This window comes from Balaenoptera physalus, assembly GCF_965194825.1.
Source record: "Balaenoptera physalus genome assembly, chromosome: 11".
NCBI classification, from domain to species: domain Eukaryota; kingdom Metazoa; phylum Chordata; class Mammalia; order Artiodactyla; family Balaenopteridae; genus Balaenoptera; species Balaenoptera physalus.
The window spans coordinates 65,272,510-65,291,889 of record NC_138896.1 but is presented as its reverse complement, the minus strand read 5'-3'; the positions used below and the strand labels follow the sequence as shown (position 1 = coordinate 65,291,889).

At 45.7% G+C, this 19,380-nt stretch overlaps 1 protein-coding gene across 7 annotated transcripts in view; it reads left to right on the top strand.

The window, feature by feature from the left end:
• The window catches only part of TRAK1 (trafficking kinesin protein 1), a 99,213-nt gene that overhangs the window by 39,522 nt on the left and 40,311 nt on the right, over window positions 1-19,380 (top strand). For 6 of the 7 annotated variants that reach the window (XM_082412780.1, XM_082412786.1, XM_082412781.1 and 3 more), the window contains one exon: window positions 16,880-16,956. In XM_082412780.1, the coding sequence (XP_082268906.1) occupies window positions 16,880-16,956 (77 nt within the window). Of the gene's footprint in view, window positions 1-5,872; window positions 6,157-16,879; window positions 16,957-19,380 lie in introns of those variants that run through there. The other variant, XM_082412783.1, reaches the window with a different exon arrangement.

The following is a 19,380-nucleotide window of genomic DNA, read 5'->3' as shown; positions in this document are numbered from 1 at the left end:
GCTAATGTTGTCGTTACTTGTTTATACATGTCTAACTAGGGTTCTTTCCTGACCTGGCAGGTTAGTCTGGAAACGAAGGCAATTTGCCTTTGTGTTTATGCATCTTTAAAATTGCAAATCAGTCTTTGAATAGCCCTTTCATCTCCTGGTCCTGAACTTCCTGGTGAGGAGGCCAGGTAGGAGTTAGACACACAGCGTTGCTTTGTCTCTCTTATTATTTGCCATTCGAATCTTTAATGAGGGAAACTTCTAGGGAACTTTGCATACTAATAGCAAAAGATGAGTCATATGTTTTGAAAAAGATGCAAAATCATCATTTATGTCAGAGTTACCGACTCGCACTTAAATTGCAGGGTGAGCGCCAAGAAAGTAATATATATGGGTGGGAATATAGATTGCAGGACGATTAGGAACCCCTCTTTTAAAGGTGGAATTAAGAAATGGCTGCTTTTCTCTTTTCTCTTTGAGGTTTAGGAGAGCTTTATTCAGTCCACTGATTGTATCCTTCCCCCTTAATCAGTTTTAGTTGTGGAGTCTAATAATCTGTGTCCCCCACTACCACCCAAACAAGGGGTATGGGGCAGGGGCTTAGAATAGTAGGAAATTGGAGGGGTTGATTGCGCAATACCTTAAGGTAATTTTTAGAGGTTTGAAATAGCTAGCGATCAACAGAGTACAGCAGTGGTCTTTGCAGAATTTTCACACATGTACTCAGTGTTTACAGTTTAAACTCTAGCATCAGAAAGAGTGGATATATGTATATGTATAACTGAGTCACTTTGCTGTACACCTGAAACTAACACAACACTGTAAATCAACTCTACTCCCATAAAAATTAAAAAAACAACAACAACAACTCTAGAGTCAAACAGGGTCCTGGTTACCTACGTTGGCTGTGTCCCACCTCTAATTGCAGGAACCTCTAAAACCTGGCAAATAATGGCAATCACTCGCTTATTAAAAAAGCAGATTCCCAGACTAACTCCAGACCAGGAGAGGCCCTGAGAAATCTGAATCTTTAGTGCACGCTTTCGGTGATTCTTTACATCAGGTGTGCTTGGGAAACTATGCCAGTGTGAGTGGGGACCATCCCTGGGCACAGGGGTCTGGAAGATAATTCTTTATGTCTGTCACGAAATCCTATGTTGTTTCTTGGCTACACTGGTCACTTAAAAAAAAGTATGCTTATAAAGAGTGTGAGGCTTTTTTAATTTTCAGAAAGGCTTGGGTTCAAGTATATGTCCCTAAGTTAAAGAAACGGAGTGCACGTTTGTAATTATTCTAGAAATAGGTAGAATGCCAGAAAAGAGTGCTGGCTTGGAGTCTGCCTTTGGGGCCTGTTTTGCATTCTGCATGGCTGTGTGATGTTAAAAAGCAAAATTCAACGGATAAATATAAAGATCAAATTGGCTTTCTTCAGCGATTCATGAATCGAGCAGCATCCCGTCTAGCAAGTAGAAAGGAGCTCTGAGGAGGTGTATAAAATGGAAGGCTTTTATAGACAAGACGGGAGCAGGGACAGGGAAAAAGCAGATTCTCTCTCTTTCTTTGGGGGATGGATGGGGTCTGTCAGGCAGATTACCTCATTACTGCTGACCGGGAAATTCCAGACCGACTGGTTAAGACTCCATTCCTGGGAGAGGCTGAAGCTGCAATTAGGTCAGGTATTAAGTCTTGGTTGGCTGCCCTGGGGCTTAGCACAAGCGACTCCATTTGGGGCCTGTTGTTTCTTTTTACCAGTGGTTTGGTACATCCTGGGACCCCAGTGAGCCTCTGTCAGCCCAGCTTTCTCATCTGGCAAATGGGGATAACCACGTTGGCCAGAACCATTGCGAAGGAGGGTAAAGCGTGTAAATAAAGTAAAAGCTCTTTGTGATCGGCAAAGTGCCAGGCCAGTGCTTAATTTTATTTTTTCAGAAATAGTACTAGTTATTAAGTTCTTTTTAAAAATCCCTTTCAAAAGGTAACTGGTATTTTGAACAAGGTATAGTATCTTGGGAATTCCCTGGCGGTCCAGTGGTTAGGACTCCACGCTTTCATGCTGAGGACGCAGGTCCAGTCCCTGGTCGGGGAACCAAGATCCCACAAGCTGTGCAGCGCAGCCAGAAAGAAAAAAAAAGGTATAGTATCTGGACCACCTGTTTCTCGCTGCGGTCTCTTTTGTAATCATCCACCCTCGTGTCCCCTTTTACAACATTATAGGTTTGAATGTCACAGCGGGAGGTGGTCTAGTTCATACTGATTTTATAAATGGGGACACCCAGGCAGATTGTGCAGTGGTTGTTTTTAGGACTTCTTATTCCATAATGAAAATCCACGGCATTACACACAGGTCGCACGTGTGCTGTTCCCTGACTGCAGTGACCTCTAAAATGTCACCCAGGGTCAGGGTGGCTGGTTTGCGAGTGAAGTTTTATCAGAGGTATTTTAAGCATTAATTGAAAAACTGTTACTAGACTTTTGAGATGATTTTCTAACTTTCCTGCACTTGTGTTCAGACATGTAAACAGGCCCCATTTTTCATGTGTGTTTATTGTGGGAGGCACCATTGGAGGTAGAGGCTGACTTTCCCTTTCCAGACTCAGCAGTCTTCTGAATGGCTGTTAAGATGATTAAAAAAAAAAAAAAAAAAAAGAATTAAATGTAAATGTATGACGTAGCTGTACATTTTTATCAGCAACTTTGGTAAAGCAGAGATAATGTCCTCCCTCAGATGTAGAAGCGGAGGACTAGAGAACTGACGAGAGGGCCGGAGGGAGCTTAGAGCCCAAGTTTTCAGAGCTTTGTGTTTCTCATTTATTTTTTAAAAATAGCATAAGTAAGGGCCTTGGGGAAGTGACCCTCAGTGACGGGCCACCCTGCTCTGTGTAGGCAGAGGAGTAAAAGTACAGGGAGGCTTGTGGCGAGGAGTAGGATGCACGGGATACAGAGGGGAAGGAGACTCTTGCAGAGGGTGAGGGGGGTCCGCAGGAACAGGTTGCAGGGGAAAAGCAGGCCAAGGAGGCCGGGGAGCATCAAGCTCATGTCTGAAGACGAGGGGCAGGCATCCTTGGGCGTGCCTGTCCAGTGGGACTTTTTGCAATGATGGAAACGTTCTGTGCTGCCCAGTTTGGTAGCCACTAGCCCCATGTGGCTATGGAGCGTCTGAAATTTGGCTACTGCCACTGAATTTTGGATTTTATTTAATTTTAATCAATAGAGATTTCAACGTAAATAGCCCTAGTGGCTCGTGACCACTCTTTGGACAGCGGAGGGTGGAGCTTCGGGAAGATGACTTCTGTGGGGTGTGTAGAATAAATCTGGAGAGGACACTCACAGGAAGAGCTCCCTCTGACTGGCGGGAGGCGAGTGACACTTGCCTTCTGTGGCCTTGAACGTTCCCGGACATGGGTCAGAACCCACGCCCTGCCCCCCTGCGTTGGGCCACGGTCCTAGTCCTTACCTCTGGGACAGCACACACTGCGGCTGCTTGACTGTCCGGGGTGAGCTGGGCCACCCTCAGCTCCACCTCCCATGTCCATGTCCCATAGTCCATCCGTCACCTGGCACAGGGATTCCTGGGCTTTCTTGCTGGTCTTTAGGGGTCTGTTCTGCTTTGACTTTTGGAAAACTGTTCTCTCAGAGAAGGTGCACTTTGTCCCATCTCTGCCTTTAACCTTGAAGTGAATGCAGATGTGGATGAGGTTGGAGAATTCCCTCACACCCTTGCAGAGGGAGGGAGGGAAGGAGGAAGGGTTTGGGGTGGGGAGAACCCTGAAGAATGAGAGAACTGAGAGAAATGGGGTGACATGGGAAGGCTAGGATGGTCTTGTGTTCACAATGCCATGTCCTAAATTTATCTTTTAATTTACATGTATATATATTTTAATTATATAATATATAGAGACTTGAACATCATTTGCTAAAGGTAGCCTAGAATTGAATTAAAAGATGAGTATAACCATCTGGTTATGAGTAAAATCACTTAAAAGTATTTTCAAATATATGAAATCAGCTTTTTTTTTCATTTATATATACTACAGCCCCTCCCACTAGCCTGCACATCTTATAGTCAATCTGATACTCGCCGAATGAATAATGCACAAGGTGGAGTTTTCTCCCTCCCTCCCCTCCCAGAGCTTCAGACTCACTGTCATTTGCATTGAATTAACAAGCCCCAATTTGATAATGTTTACTGAGCTTAAAGAACATGGTTTTCCCCTGAGTGTCTGCCTTTATAAACATTGTATTTAAAGCTTATGAAGATTTTCAAAATGTGATTTTGAACTCCCTGCTACTGAATTTCTACTGACCCTACTTTATTTTTATTTTTATTTATTTATTTATTTATGGCTGTGCTGGGTCTTCGTTTCTGTGCGAGGGCTTTCTCTAGTTGCGGCAAGTGGGGGCCACTCTTCATCGTGGTGCGCGGGCCTCTCACTATTGCAGCCTCTCTTGTTGCGGAGCACAGGCTTCAGACGCGTAGGCTCAGTAATTGTGGCTCACGGGCCTAGTTGCCCCGCGGCATGTGGGATCTTCCCAGACCAGGGCTCGAACCCATGTCCCCTGCATTGGCAGGCAGATTCTCAACCACTGTGCCACCAGGGAAGCCTGACCCTACTTTTTACAAAGAACACATTTTTAACATCCTAAAATGTAGCAATCATTTTCAGGGTCCAGAAAAGTAACCTGGCAATGAGTATGTCTGTAGGTGCTAATTTCTTAATAAAATCTTTATTCTATTCTGGTTTTCTATTTATAGGCACTGGTCTATGGTCTTCTATTCATTTTTATGGAGGTAGCGATTCAGTTTAGCAGACATTTTTAGCCGCCTTAGCAGGATCTGCAGCCCTAAGGATTTAAAGACGGATGAGACCTAGTTCCTGAACTTGTGCAGAGAATTCTTGCTGACAATCTGGCCTCTGCTAAAGGCCCCCTTGGTTACCTGAGGGAAGTGACTGGGCAGAGAGGTGGTTTAGGCCTCCTGGTATAGCTTTTAGGAGCAGGGAGACCTGCCACAGTGTAGCGGGGAGGTAGCTGAAGCACAGGAATTGTACAATGTGCCATGATTCTCTGAGACACCAGTGCTTCAGACCACCTTTCAGTGGGTTTGATGGAAGGACCTGCCATTTCACGGTTACAGGCAAAATCAAACAGTGTAGAGGAATTGGTAGTGAGATGTGCAATAAAACTTGATTCTTTTTTCAGGCAACTTTGCAAACTATTAGGCTGTAGATTTTTTTCCCCTTATCCTGCAATTAGAAAAGATCTTTATAAATTTGGCTGTGAATACACAGATGTAGGGTGAGAGTGGGATTTACAAAATGCAGTTTAAAAAAGAGCAAATGCAATATATTATTACCAAAGAAAAACTGGGATGAAGTAAGCTTAATACAAGTAGTGCTTACTGCAGTTTTTTCTTTTTCTCTTGCTAGAAACCAGAATGATCTTTTCCTTCCCTGTTCAGCCCTGTGTCATGCTGTTGTCACAGTCAGATTTGTGTCAACTTTTGAGGCACACCCACAGGAACTCTCTCACCTGAGGGAACTGGGCAATCAGTCACCAGGGCACCTCCTCTGCCAGAGCTCCACCTTTAGACAGGTGTGCCTGCTTGAGGCATGGATGGTATTGCCCTGTGCAGTTGCTGCGAAACTTCCAGGAAGCTACCATTCCTCATTGCTTCTGGGGGAGCAAAAGCGGAAGAAGAATCTGGATGCAGAGAAGCCGTGCACCTGCCTGCTCGCCTCCCGTCTGACTCCAGAGCACCCGTTAGGACCACCCCAGGGCTGGGCAGGGCTTTCCCATTCCCATAGGTGCTTCTCCCCCCTCCGCCCCCCCTCCTTCTGTGGGAGCCACCCACTTCCGGGTCTCCTGGGTGCCGATGGGCCAGTGGCCCTGTGCACACCCTCCACTTCAGCTGAGCCAGGGCATGTCCGTGGCCCCAGCCAAGGCCCAGCGTGCGCCCCGGGGGCCCCGGCCCCAATGCCTCCTCCGGGAGGGCAGCCAGGAGCTTCTTCAAGGATCGCTCCTTAGGGTGATGTTTTGGCTTTGGGGTGACTTCAGCAATGTCCCTAAGAGATGTGGGAGGAGAAGAAGAATATCTTGAGTATGACTGCCAGAGTGAAGAGAGGAAGCCCATCCACAAGCAGCCTGAAGCCCTGGACCTCTTGGAGGAGGGTAAATTCTGTTCTTTGCGCCAGTCTGATCCTTTCCCTCTTAAGTGTCTGTGTAGACCTGGCTGTTTCACTGATCTCACAGCAGTCTTTTATTTTTCGTAGCGGGGTATAAGGTCGAGTACACACGTCTTACGTGGCGAATGTAAAGCCGCCAGGAGAGAAGCTGCGTTTCCAGCATCCTGGGAAGTCCCCTTGCCCCCCTTTCTTTCTAGTTTACACCTCCTTCCTGGGAGACCACTGTCCTGACTTGTATCACCTTAGATTTGTTTTGCCTGTTCTCGATCTATGTAAATGGAATCAAACAGTGTGTATTATTTTGCCTAGCTTCTGTTGCTTAACTGAGGTCTTTGAAATTCATACTTTTTGCAAACGTCAGTAGTCCCCCCACATGCACACACTTTATGGCATTCCAGCACTCTGTTTTAAGAGTTTTCATTGTTTTCTTCTGACTGAATGGCTTTTGGTGGGTTAATGGACAAGAAACTGAGTCATTATTAAATAATATGTTTTTGTTTACTTTAGGAAGTTGTTTATTTTAAAAAATTATTAATCACCAATTTGAAATAAGGATTTTTAAAAAGTTTAGAAATATTTCAAATAGAAAAGTACAAGGGCTGACATTGAAATTACCTGGGAACTCACCACCAGGCTGTATCAGAGGGGTGCTGCTTTTGGAGAAGAGGGGGGAGGGTTTTAAATAAAGATGCACCCAAATGCTGAGTTTGAGTTTCCTAATTGGGCTTTTGGGGCTTTTACTCACAGCCCAGAAAAAGGGATTTTTTTGGGGGGGTGTTGTGAAACAGAATGTTTAAAGAGTGACTGCAGGAAGTTCTTTAGGTCTTGAGTAAAAGCAATCAAAAAACTTTTTCAAAATTCTGCTCTGTGACGGCCTGTTTTCATGTCTCAGAATAACTTTTTATTTTTTAAATGGTTTATAATTGGCTGTATACTGAAAGTGTTCTTCTTTTGAGGTTACTGCCCTGAGAATATTAACACTTCACCTATAGGACAGTTAAAAGTGTTTAATTGGAGAAAGGGGGAGAGCAGTGCTGAAACCTGGCACCCCCTGTCTGGTCCTTTCATGAAAGAGATGGTGGAGGTGAAAGGAGAGAGGAGTGAAAGACCAACTGGGACTGTGCATTTGTTGGGTTCCTGGAAGTGATCAAGAGAAAGGCCTCCATCTGCTCTTACAGAACTAGGACCAGCCCGGATTTCACTGGATCAGCTTGTGTCCCTTGAAGCTGGGCCGCTCAGCGTGCATCCTGGGTACCCATATCACCTGGGAGCTTGTTAGAAATGCAGACTCCCAGGCCCCACCCCAGACCTACTGGGTCAGAATCTGCATTTTAACAAGACCGTCAGGGGATTCCTATGCACATTAAAGTATGAGATGAGCTGCTGCCTAAAAGCATCGTAAGATCATTTTTAAAATCAATTATGGAACCATATGAGTCTAAAATGAAAGGTTTTACTAGGATCTAAAGCAGTATCATATATCCTCGTCAAGAGAAGAAAAATCATATTGCACGTATTTTATGTACATATTTCATATATCTATATATTTTGAACTTTTTTTTTTAAACTGATAACCAGATGATAATGATGATGATAGCCAATGTTTAGTATGTACTTGCTATGTGCCAGGCACCATTCCAAGTACTTTAAGTGGATTCATGCATTTAATCCTTAAAATAACCATAGGAGGTTAAGTACTGTTACAATTTTCCATTTCATAGACTTATAAGAGGAAACTTCAGCAACTCGTCTAAAGTTACACAGCTCATAGGTGATTTCAACCCACACAGACTGGCTCTAGGGCCCTACATAGACTGCTCTTAGATACTGTGCTAGCAGTTCTCAAGGTAGGGTCCCTACACAGCAGCAGCAGCACCGCCTGGGAACGGGTTAGAAATGCACATTCTCGGGCCCCGCCCTAGACCTGCTGAGTCAGACGTGCTGGGGTGGGACCCAGCAGTCTGGGTTTTAACACACCTTCTGGGTGATTCCAGTGCACCTTGTTCTGTGCTGGTCCACATCTCACAGATGACAGGTTCTCTACTTTGTGATCACATTCGATGGTAGGGGTCAGGGGGTGGGGGAGAACCAGTTCTGTATTTGCCGTCCTAAGATAGACTGTTACATTTGTCTTCCTTGTCTCTTCTTTGTTCCCATCCAATTTCCCTCCTTTCTGTAATAAAAATTTTTTTAGCTGTCCTGCAGGTGAAAATAATATTTTCAGGACAGTAACTGCAAAAGAAAGATACAATTGACCCTCGGTATCTTCAGGGGATTGTTTCCAGGACCCCCTTGGATACCAAAACCCATGGATGCTCAAGTCCCTTATATAAAATGGCATAGTATCTGCATATAACCTACACACATCCTCCCGTATATGTTAAATCATCTCTAGATTACACATGATACCTAATACAATGTAAACGCTATGTAAATAGTTGCCAGTGCGGCAAATTCAAGTTTTGCTTTTTGGAATTTTCTGGAATTTTCTCTTTTCTGAATATTTTCAGTCGGGGGTTAGTTGAATCTGCATATGTAGAACCCATGGATATGGAAGGCCAACTAGACTTCATTGTCAACATGCTTAGTTTTCTTTGTCAATTGAAATTCACTAGACTTGTTCCCGGCCTGAAGGAAGTCTGTGGCGTAGATCAGGAAGACAGAGGTTTGGTTTGGAAGGCTTGGTTTCTGTGTCCAGTTTTGCTGGAAGCCTGATCTGTATCCCAGAGCAAGGTGTTCACTGGGCGGGACCCTGTTTTCTTCTGACCCTGTGAATAGTGAGAATATGTGCAAGACGTGGAGGTAACCATGTTCCCTGGATTCTGAGGTGATTTAGGTGGTTTTCTACACCGTTAACGGTTCTAAAAGAGATACTTCTGATTGAAAACTGAAGGACAAGATCAGTTTGGGGTAACACTCATATTGGTAGCCACGGATACAGGAGACATTTGTTGTTCCCTCCCAGGTCACCTTGTGGGGGTGATGGGCACTTCCCAGTGTCACTCGTTTAATCTTCAAAACAGCCTTTGAAATAAGCCTTGCTCCCATTTTGCACCCAAAGAGACTGAGGTTCAGATATGTTGTCCAGTGTCCCAGGGCCACAAGCACAGAGCAGGGCCCTCGCCCCGCCTTGGGGTCTGCCCTCCGCCACACCCAGGCTCTCAGCTAGGAGAGCCTTGGGCCCTTGCCTCCCGTTACCTCATGTCATCCTCATAACCCACAAGGCACCCGGAGAAGCAGCTTGCTTGGCTCACACAGCTGTCAGAGGTAGCATGGCTCTTTCTGTCGTCAGGAGAGAAAATACCTGGGCTCTGTGTCTTCTGGTCACTGGAGGCTTGCGTTGTGCAGAAACTGAGTTGATCTCAAGTGATTTCTTACTGAGTGGTGTTCTTGAAGACGGGCTTTGCTTGTTTTCCCCCATCCCGTCTGCTCAGGATGAGCTGGAGCAGGGGGGGAATCACAGTGCTGCTGAGTGACATGGTGGTCACACCCCCTCTGTGCCCGAGTGGCGGCACCTGCACCAGGAAAACACTGGTGAAGAGTGGAGTTTTGTCATCACTCCCTTGTGGTTTGTTGCATGGCAGTTTCCCTCCGCTTTCTCAAGGAGAGGCCTAAAGAAGCCCGACTATGTAATGTTTTTTCACCTGGACGCTTCTGAGGCTGTTACCCAATTGCAAGCTTGGTCACTCAGTTCCTGGCAGGCGTCATTCAGGATTGCCTTCGGGTGGCAGGATTTGAAAGGAGCATGTGGCACGGTCTGGGGTTTACTGAGCCCTGAGACTGCGGGACAGCGCACGTCCCCTCCTCAGAGGCGGCTGCTGTCAGTCTTTTGCACAAAGGGCAGTTTTCAGGTGCTGAGCACTAACCAGTAATTATCACCTGCAAAAGCTGAGATGAAAACGATGGCCAACGTCACATGTCCAAATTCTCCAGCTGGTTCCAAGGTGAAGCCCAAGGAGCAGCGCAAATGGAGCTCTTTCCTCCAGTTGGAGAGGGACATCCTGGGCCGCAGGGGGGAAGGCTGGGCCGTGTGCGGAACGGTGCCGAGTCCCGCTGGTGGTTGTGATGTCTTGTGGGGTGGGAATGTCCACCCCAGGAAGAGAGCCGTCAGGCCTGGGCCCTGAGGTCTGTATTGATGCAGCGTGACCAGCAGCACTACTTCGCAGGACTCTCCCCTCTAGGGTCACGTCAGAGGAAGGAGCTGGCCTAGCTTATCGGCACTGACCTCAGCACTGTTACAAAGGTCTCTCTGCCCTTGGTTTTCATCACCTTGGTTTCAGCCTGGGGTTTGTTTGTTCGTATCCATGGCTACTCCCCGCAGGCCTCTGGTGATGTGCCTTGTTCAGGGCGGTTCTCTTTCTGGGGTGGGGGTACCAGCATCACCCCAGGGCTGGCCATGGGCAAAGCTGACCCACAGTCTGTGCATTTTGGGGTCCCCTTACTGCTCTGCCCACTTGGGGCACCTGTCCCCCAGTCCCCAGCCATCTTGTGTCTGAACTCCCCAAGAGCATTTCTCACCTGGCACTTCCTGCTTGTTCCATACTAATTTTTACATGTGTCTGACCTTCCCAATTAGGCCTCGAAGTCCTCGAGGGTAGGATTCATGTGTTTACTCAGCTGTGGTTAAGAGCCCCAACTTGGGGATCAAATAGAATCAGACCCTCTCATTATAGCTCTGTGACCTTGTTGCAGTTTCATGTCTAAACTGTGGGTAATAGTAGTACTTTCTTCCTAGGATGAGCATAGACCCTGAAGGAGGGGTCTACATCCAGCACTTAGACATATAGCACTTAGCAGAGCGCTGGGCACACAGTGAGCAGTTCTTAAGTGAGCCACTTGATTATCACCAAGGAGGCCTTCATTAAATACTCTAGTGATGAATGGCCACCATAGGTCAACTCTGAGTGTTCAAGGCTAGGGAAGGGTGGATGGTTATAGCACCCAACAGACCAGGTTCAAGTACATGGTTATGTCCTGTCTGGCTTTGGACGAGTCACTTGGCCCCTCTCTCTGTCTCATAGTGTTTCATGGGGGTCATATTTGTGTCATCGGGTTGTTCTGGGTTTTAAGTGAAATAATATTTGTAAAATGCCCATGGTAGCAGTTAGCATGTTGTAAATACTTAATAGTTATTTCCTTTCTTCTTCCCGGCCTCTTCAGTAACTTGCTTTGGTGCCCTGCTCTCAGACTACCCTGGCAAGGGAAAGTGAGCCTGTACAATACAGGTGGGAAGGGACATGGGACATTCCTAAGAATTAGGTTCGTTAGGCTTCTGGCCATTTTTGATGTGAAGCCATTTAAACAAGAATACAGAGCATTTGTTGTGCCTTTTTTCGTTTTGTTCTAATTAGTGACAAATGAGCATTGTTTTTTATTACCAGGTACTGTGGGCCTCACCCTATTCCTGTACACACTTCAAGGGCTGCATGAAAATAGTTAGGTTTTGTTTTTTAAGCCAAATCATGTGTGTCTTATGGGTCTTAGTAGTTAATACACTTGGGCTTTGGGGCCAAGTCTAAATTATTTTGAAGATAGATATTGAAGGGCAACAGGCAAAGGAAGGGCATGGCTGAATCTCCAAGAAGTGGCTGTAACTTGGGAGAAGGGTGGAAGAGTAAAACTGGAGAGAGCTGGCTCTCGGTTTTCTTATGGACGTATCATGAAAGTCTTCTGCCCTCTGAGCAAATATTTATGACAACTATCTCTGTGTAAAATAGATAGCTAGTGGGAACCTGCTATAAAGCACAGGAAGCTCACCTCGGTGCTCTATGATGACTTAGATGGGTGGTATGGGGGAGGGTGGGAGGGAGGTCCACGAGGGAGAGGATATATGTATACATAGAGCTGATTCACTTCATTGTACAGCAGAAACTAACCCAACATTGTAAAGCAGTTATACTCCAATAAAAAATAAATACATAATAAATAAATAAAAGAAAAAAGAAAAATAGTCTAGTCTGTGTGGGATAGATTAGTACATTTCTGTGCCATTCATCAGTGCTGATTTTTCGAATGGATGATTTGCTATTCCTAAACAGTTTTGCTGTCTGAGAACATTCTTGTGGCCGGAGGAAGGCTCCATCATGAGATCATGGAAGAATGTGTTTACCTTGTCATGTTATGGGGACGTGGCTGGAATATGGCATAGGTAGTTCAGGGATGCTTGTTTGCATGTTATTTGGTGGTAACTTAAAATATCGTGGTATAATTTACATACTGTAAAATTCGCCCATTTTAAGTGAACAATTTAGTGTTTTTTAGTAAATTTACTGAGTTGGCAACCATCACCATAATTCAGTTTTTTTTTTGTTTTTAATTTTTATTTATTTATTTTATTTATGGCTGTGTTGGGTCTTTGTTTCTGTGCGAGGGCTTTCTCTAGTTGTGGCAAGTGGGGGCCACTCTTCATTGCGGTGCGCGGGCCTTTCACTATTGGCCTCTCTTGTTGCGGAGCACAGGCTCCAGACGCGCAGGCTCAGCAATTGTGACTCACGGGCCTAGTCGCTCCGCGGCATGTGGGATCTTCCCAGACCAGGGCTCGAACCCGTGTCCCCTGCATTGGCAGGCAGACTCTCAACCACTGCGCCACCAGGGAAGCCCCATAATTCAGTTTTGGAACATACATCTCCCTCCCATAAGATCCTTCATGCCTGTTTACAGTTAATCCCCATTCCTACTCCTAAGTTCAGGGAACCACTGATCTGCTTTCTGTCTCTATAAGTTGCCTATGCTGGATACTTAATATGAATGGAGTCATATAATAGATGGTCTTTTATGTCTAGCTTTTACTGAGCATAACATTTTTGTTTGTTTTGGACACCTTTTGCGGGGAAGTGGATTTATTTGGTAGAGTTCCCTTGGTCAGAAGTGGAACTTCTATTTGAAATACTGTTCTCCTGGAGAGAGAAACTTGAGACGGTTTATTTTAGATTGAGAATATAGAAAACTGGTGCTTAAAAAGTGCAGCTTGTGCTTGTCTTACTGTTTAAAGAGTCATTTGTTATTCCTCATTTCTCGGAAGAGAAACCCAAGACACACAATTACAGGAGTTTGCCCAGGGCCTCATGACCTTGGTAGAGTCTCCTATGAAAACCTGAGCCTCAGGGCCCCAGAGTCAGGGATCTGACCTACACCACAGATGCTTTTTGATTTCTTTGTGCTTCTTAAATTTTGTTGACTTGTGCTGACCTCAGCCTTGCCCTTGCGTTCTTTGTGGCTCCCTAGTTTAGTTCAGGAGCCAGACTGGCCTCGGTTCAGTCCCCGCCATATGCAACCTCATTTGCTGTGACCTTGGTCGGGTCCTTAACTTCTCTGAGCTTCAGTTTCCTCATCCGTGGAGTAGTCATCATAACAGCGCCTATCCTGCAAGATTGTTCTGAGGAGTAAACGAAAGAAGCACATTAAATCCCCGGACATAGCGGGGCCTCCATAAATGTTAGCTGCTGCCCCTGCTAGGAGTCTCCTCTTATTTTGAAATTCGCCATTTGCTAGCTGTGTGACGTTGGATGAGTTAGTTAACCTCTCTGGGCCTCAGTTTCTCATTTGTAAAATGAGGTTAATGTGAGTGCCTACCCTGTAGTATTTATTGCTCTGAGGAATAAATGATATAATCCATCTAGAGGGCTAAGAACAAGGCCAGGCTGTAGTCAGCGTGCTTGGTAAAAGTAGGCTGCTGCTGCTACTAATTTCTCTTAAAAGTTACCTCAGGGAGGACCTTCTATTGTAGTCAACTGCATTTTTTTTTTAATTAATTAATTAATTTATTTATTTTTGGCTGTGTTGGGTCTTCGTTTCTGTGCGAGGGCTTTCTCCAGTTGCGGTGAGCGGGGGCCACTCTTCATCGCGGTGCGCGGGCCTCTCGCTATCGCGGCCTCTCTTGTTGCGGAGCACAGGCTCCAGACACGCAGGCTCAGTACTTGTGGCTCACGGGCCCAGTTGCTCCGCGGCATGTGGGATCTTCCCAGACCAGGGCTCGAACCCGTGTCCCCTGCATTGGCAGGCAGATTCTCAACCACTGCGCCACCAGGGAAGCCCCAACTGCATATTTTTTGAAAAATATTTTAAGTAATGTTTTCCCCATCAGTGCATGGTTACTACAAAAAAAACTTTTTAAGCACAAAAAAGAATATTAAAATTGGTAATTCTATCCAAATTTCAGTGTTTTTAATGGCTTTGCTCTTTTCTTCTGTGTATTATAAATCTGTACACCCCCCCACTGGTGAGATTATATGTATTTTGAAAACATAACTGGAATAATAGTGCACATGCTACCATAGGAGTTTTTCATTTCTGCCTCTGACTTCTGTAGGTGGGCTCTGTCAAAGACCTCAGAACCTCCCGGAGGTTCTGCCTGCATCTTCTGCACCCCAAGCCTCCACCACAAGTGTACGTGGTGACACTGTGTGCCTGACTGGTTAATGCTGGAAAAAACCCTGGCCCAGGTGTACGTTTTATTGGGTTCAATTGTTAAAGCATGTTAAATATTTCTACAATTAGCTTTATAAAAGGGGTCCTTGTGCTGGGGGATACGAGACACTACACAGGCGATAACATCATTAGAGCTTAATATTCACACGCACACGCACACACACGCTTAAGTGCGCATTCAAGTAAAATGGGGAAATCCGAGTAAGATTCCTGGATTGTAGCAATGTCAGTACCCTGGTTGTGAATATAATGTTACAAAATGTTACTATTGGGTGAAACTTACAGGGTATATGGGATCTCTGAGTTATTTCTGACATCTGCATCTGATTATCTACACATGATTAACTACAGTGATCTCAATTCAAAAAAAAAAGCTTTAAAAATATAAGGGTAATTTCCGTTTAATACAGTTCCAGAGCAAAAAGCTGCTCCGAATCTTGTTCTCTTATGTTAGGGTGACATAGAACCAAGATTAGTTTAAAATGTAGCCTGGTTGTCTTTTTTTCCAGGAAAGCAGAGGACTTGGTCCTTTGAGGAGAGCAAGGGGGACATTAGCTGGCCCTAGAGTCGCAGCACAAGCTTCAACACAGAGGCCTTTGTACCTGCCGGTAGATGACGGGGGACGCCATGCTCTCCTGGAGGGAGCTGGCTAGAGGGCTCCCGGGTCTTGTCTGTACCGTTGCAGAGCATCACAGCTGTGCAGCATGAAAACCAACTCCTGTCCGAGGCACAGGAATCTCCGCTTAAGGATTTCTTGTGACCTCGAGCTGATGATCTATTTTGAGCAATTTGAGCTGGACTCCATCTCCATCAAATTAAATTCTGGTTCAGACCAACCCTGTACATCTCCCTTGCTTTTCCTTGTGGGAAGGGAAGGAAAATGCCTGAGGCAATGCTCTCTCCAGTGGCTGGAGGGTTCCTGCCGTAAAGCACTGGTTGGAGGAGAGGCCAGCAAAGGAACCCCTCCTCATCCCCCCAGCCCCCAGCTCTGAGGGCCCTGTGTTGGGAGGGTTTCAGATTTGGAACCAGATTTCAGGTCTCCTCCTTAAGCTAGAAAATCATTCCAACAGATCAGGTTTCTCTGCGCTCACTCACTAGGATGATCTCTACTTGGATTTATAAAATATTTAGAGGCCTATTGCTCTCCAGTTGCAGTTAGCCATTAGTAACGCTACTGAGTTTGGCTTAGCAATACACTTCAGTTCCCAAAGGCCTTGCATGCGCTGTGACTGCAAGTGGGTTGTTGCGAAAGCTGACTAAGTCCTCTACGCTTAAAAGAGTGATCTTCTAGAGTCTTAGTTATGAGGAGTTACTAACAAGTTATTATTTAGCCCCTAAGTGGCTGGTTTCAAAAAATTTTACACTTTGGCCCCAAATCCATTTGCTTTCGCTCCTTCCTCCTCAGAATAAAACCCATGCTACCTTCATGGTATTTGGACTACAAATCGATTCCTTGCCATTGATTTAAAATAAAACAACCCTGAGATTTTTCTGGAGACTAAAGCCTCCTTTCAGTGCACACCCTTTTTCTCCAGTGGCAGAACACAGTCCTAAAGTGGCCTGCAGACAGCCTCTTAAGGCCTCTTAAGCAAATGGCATATGTCATGAAATACCGTATGTGAGGGTATGGGGTGGGAGTGTGGATTAAAAAAAAAAAAATCTGTCACCCTGGTTTTCATGGTTTGGAAACCGGTTGCAAAGCCTTCGAATTTAGGCCATTTGGGGAAGAGGGGGCTGTGTGCCATTATGCAATCATCAGCTTAGGCTGTTTAATAATTATACCAAGAGCTGCTTTGGGAAGGACCCAGTCTATCCACGTAGTTGGGTCTGCACAGTGAGTGGGTTCAAGATCCTCTGGATCTTTCTGACGGTTCATACCTCAGTCGCTGTGCTGCTGACCCACTTTGGTTTGCTGACCGTATATGAGGCCAGACCCCTTTCCACTCCAGCGCCCTGCCCTCAGCGCCACCCCCGAGTGTGCACGTGCGTATGTGCACGCACACACACACACGCGCGCGCACACACACACACACACACACACACACACACACACACACACACGCAGCATCAAGGCTTTGCAGTGAATAGTAGACCCCTGCCCCCTCACCCCACAGCTCGAATCTTTTCTCTGGAACCGGGGAACGAAACCCGGTGGGGCTGAACCCAGCAAAACCAATCACCCTTTGTGCCCAGTACAACTTTAGAGCCACTTTTTTAGGTGGGTTGTTTGTTTGGCAGCCTTGTAGCATCAGTAGTTTCACTGTCGTTTTTATTTCTTGCAGTTTTATGTGCTGAAAGAGTTGGCCAGATGACTAAGACATATAATGACATAGATTCTGTAACTCGGCTTCTTGAGGAGGTAAGTGATTCGGGTCAAGGCAAAGAGTCATTTGTAATTGACTGATTATAATTTATATCAATTAAAGCATACATTACTATCTTTCTCGGTGAAGAATCTCAGAAACTGAGGCCTCTCAGTATAATTCAGGTGCTTTATTTTATTTATCTTTTGAACTGAGAGCTGTGTTGGCTTTTGTCACTGTAACTTTGTACAAGGTATTTTGGATTTTAAAAGGAATGTATTAATGACACAGAATAGGGTGGTATTTAAATACTTGCTATAGAATACTCTGTTTAAGATTTATAAACCCTTAAAATATATACTAATGATATATGTTAATCGTATACAAAAAATGTCAGAAAAATACATCATTATCCATATCTTTGTAATGTTTTAGTTCCATTTTGTTATGTTTTTATTTACATCAGGTTAAGGGAATATTATTATGCAGTGTCAGCATGGAAATAACCAAAACAAGCGTGGCAAGAAAAATTTAGGAAATGTGCTTGGGGTTAGATGAGCTGCAGTTAGTCTAGAGACTATGCTTTTCTCAATTTCTTCTCAGCATTCGGTTGACAGTTGAGAATTAAGGTGCTGTGGTGGCCTCTGGAAGCAGATGAGTGTAATATGTGTATCCCAATGCCTTCAACAGGCCAGAACATGGTAGGTTCTCAGTATTTATTGAATAAGTGCCCATCTTAAAGCACTACCTCCCACTCTCCCTACAAAATCAGACCTCAAATGCAGAGGTGCTAACCTTTTTTTTAAAGATTTTTTTTTTTGATGTGGACCATTTTTAAAGTCTTTATAGAACTTGTTACAATATTGCTTCTGTTTTATGTTTTGGTTTTTTGGACCTGAGGCGTGTGGGATCTTAGCTCCCTGACCAGGGATTGAACCCCGCACCCGCTGCATTGGAAGGCGAAGTCTTAACCACTGGACCGCCAGGGAAGTCCCAGAGGTGCTAACTTTTAGACACTGGTTTCTGCTCTAGAATCTAGAATGATTTGGGGTCATGTGACTATTCATTAGCCCTTCTTGAGGAAGAGCGTAGAAAGATATGAGAGACACAGAAATCATCATTTTCAGCCAGTGGCAGGACAAAGTTGAAACACAGGACCAAGCAGGAGTGTGGGACCTGAGGTTTTTTTGGTGGGGGGCATCTTTTCACCCCATTTTTATGTCTCTCTCTTTCCCTGTGCTTTTCCCTTCTGCACATCCAGTGTTCTCCTACCCGCTCTGAGGGCTGGACCCTTCCAATACTCCCCCACCCCTACCCCAAGTTCCTCAGGGTTCACCTGCCCTGCTACCCACTCCCCTCCCATTCTCCTGAAGGCCACCCACGGGTAGACCCAGTGTAGCTGAGACAGGGCAGGAGCCGAGACCCGCTTGACCACCTGCATGTCAGGGAAGTTACAAACTCCTCAGCCCCAAATAAGTGAGTTTAGGTTTTTTGGCCATGTGACAGGGCCATTGGTGAGGCATTTTAGGGCACTGGCCTTCTGGTGGCTCTCCAGTTGCAGCTATCTTGGCGGCTGGCATTAGCTACCTCGTAGGCTAGCTTGGTTGGCACCACCAACTTTTGAAAATAGTTTTTACCATGTTCCCCTTTCCTGCTGTGTCAATTTTCCCCAACAGTGTCCTGTTTCTAAATCCACCCCTCACCCCATACCCAGTGAGTCCTCAAGTCTTCTGAGGGAGGTCCTACATCTGTACCTTTATTATTTTTTTTCCAAGGCCACCACTCCAGCTCCTGGAGCCCTGGCAGTAAGATTTGAGTTTTCTCTCTGCTGTCATCTTCCCTGCACCTGCCACCCTCCCAAGCCCCCTTTAATGACCTCGGCTACCCCCGACACTCAGAACTCCTTGGTATGGCATTCAAGGCTACACACTTGATCACATTCCTGAATCCTCCTCTCCATACTCATCACCGGGACCTGCCTCCTGCTCTCCCACCTGTGACCTTTTGCACCGTTTGGCCCCTCTGTCTTTTCTTGCCTTTGAGTGTCATACTGCAGGGCTCACTGGGGATCTCTGAAGCTGTCACACTCCCCCAGCCCCAGGTAGTCCGTGCCCCGGCCAGCCCTGAGCTCGGGAGCCACACTGTCATTCTGTTGGCTTTGTTCATCCAGCTCGATTGGTTAGAAGTTTTTCCAAGGCGAGGACCCTGTTGGGTCCTGATTTCTTTCTCCCTTTTAATCTCGGAAATGATGGGCCTTTGATAAGTGTCTGCCTCTGTGGTCACGCTTATTACTAAGGGTAAACTTTGAGAGCTGGGTGTCGTCTGTGCATCATCTCATTAATTCTATGATAGTTCTTAGAAGTAGATGCCAATATTTCCCCCATCCTTCTGTGAGGGGACCTACATTTGAGAGGACAGAAGACGCCCGATGGCTGAGCTGCCTTCCAGCCCGGGCCCTTAACCACTATGCACGTGGCCCT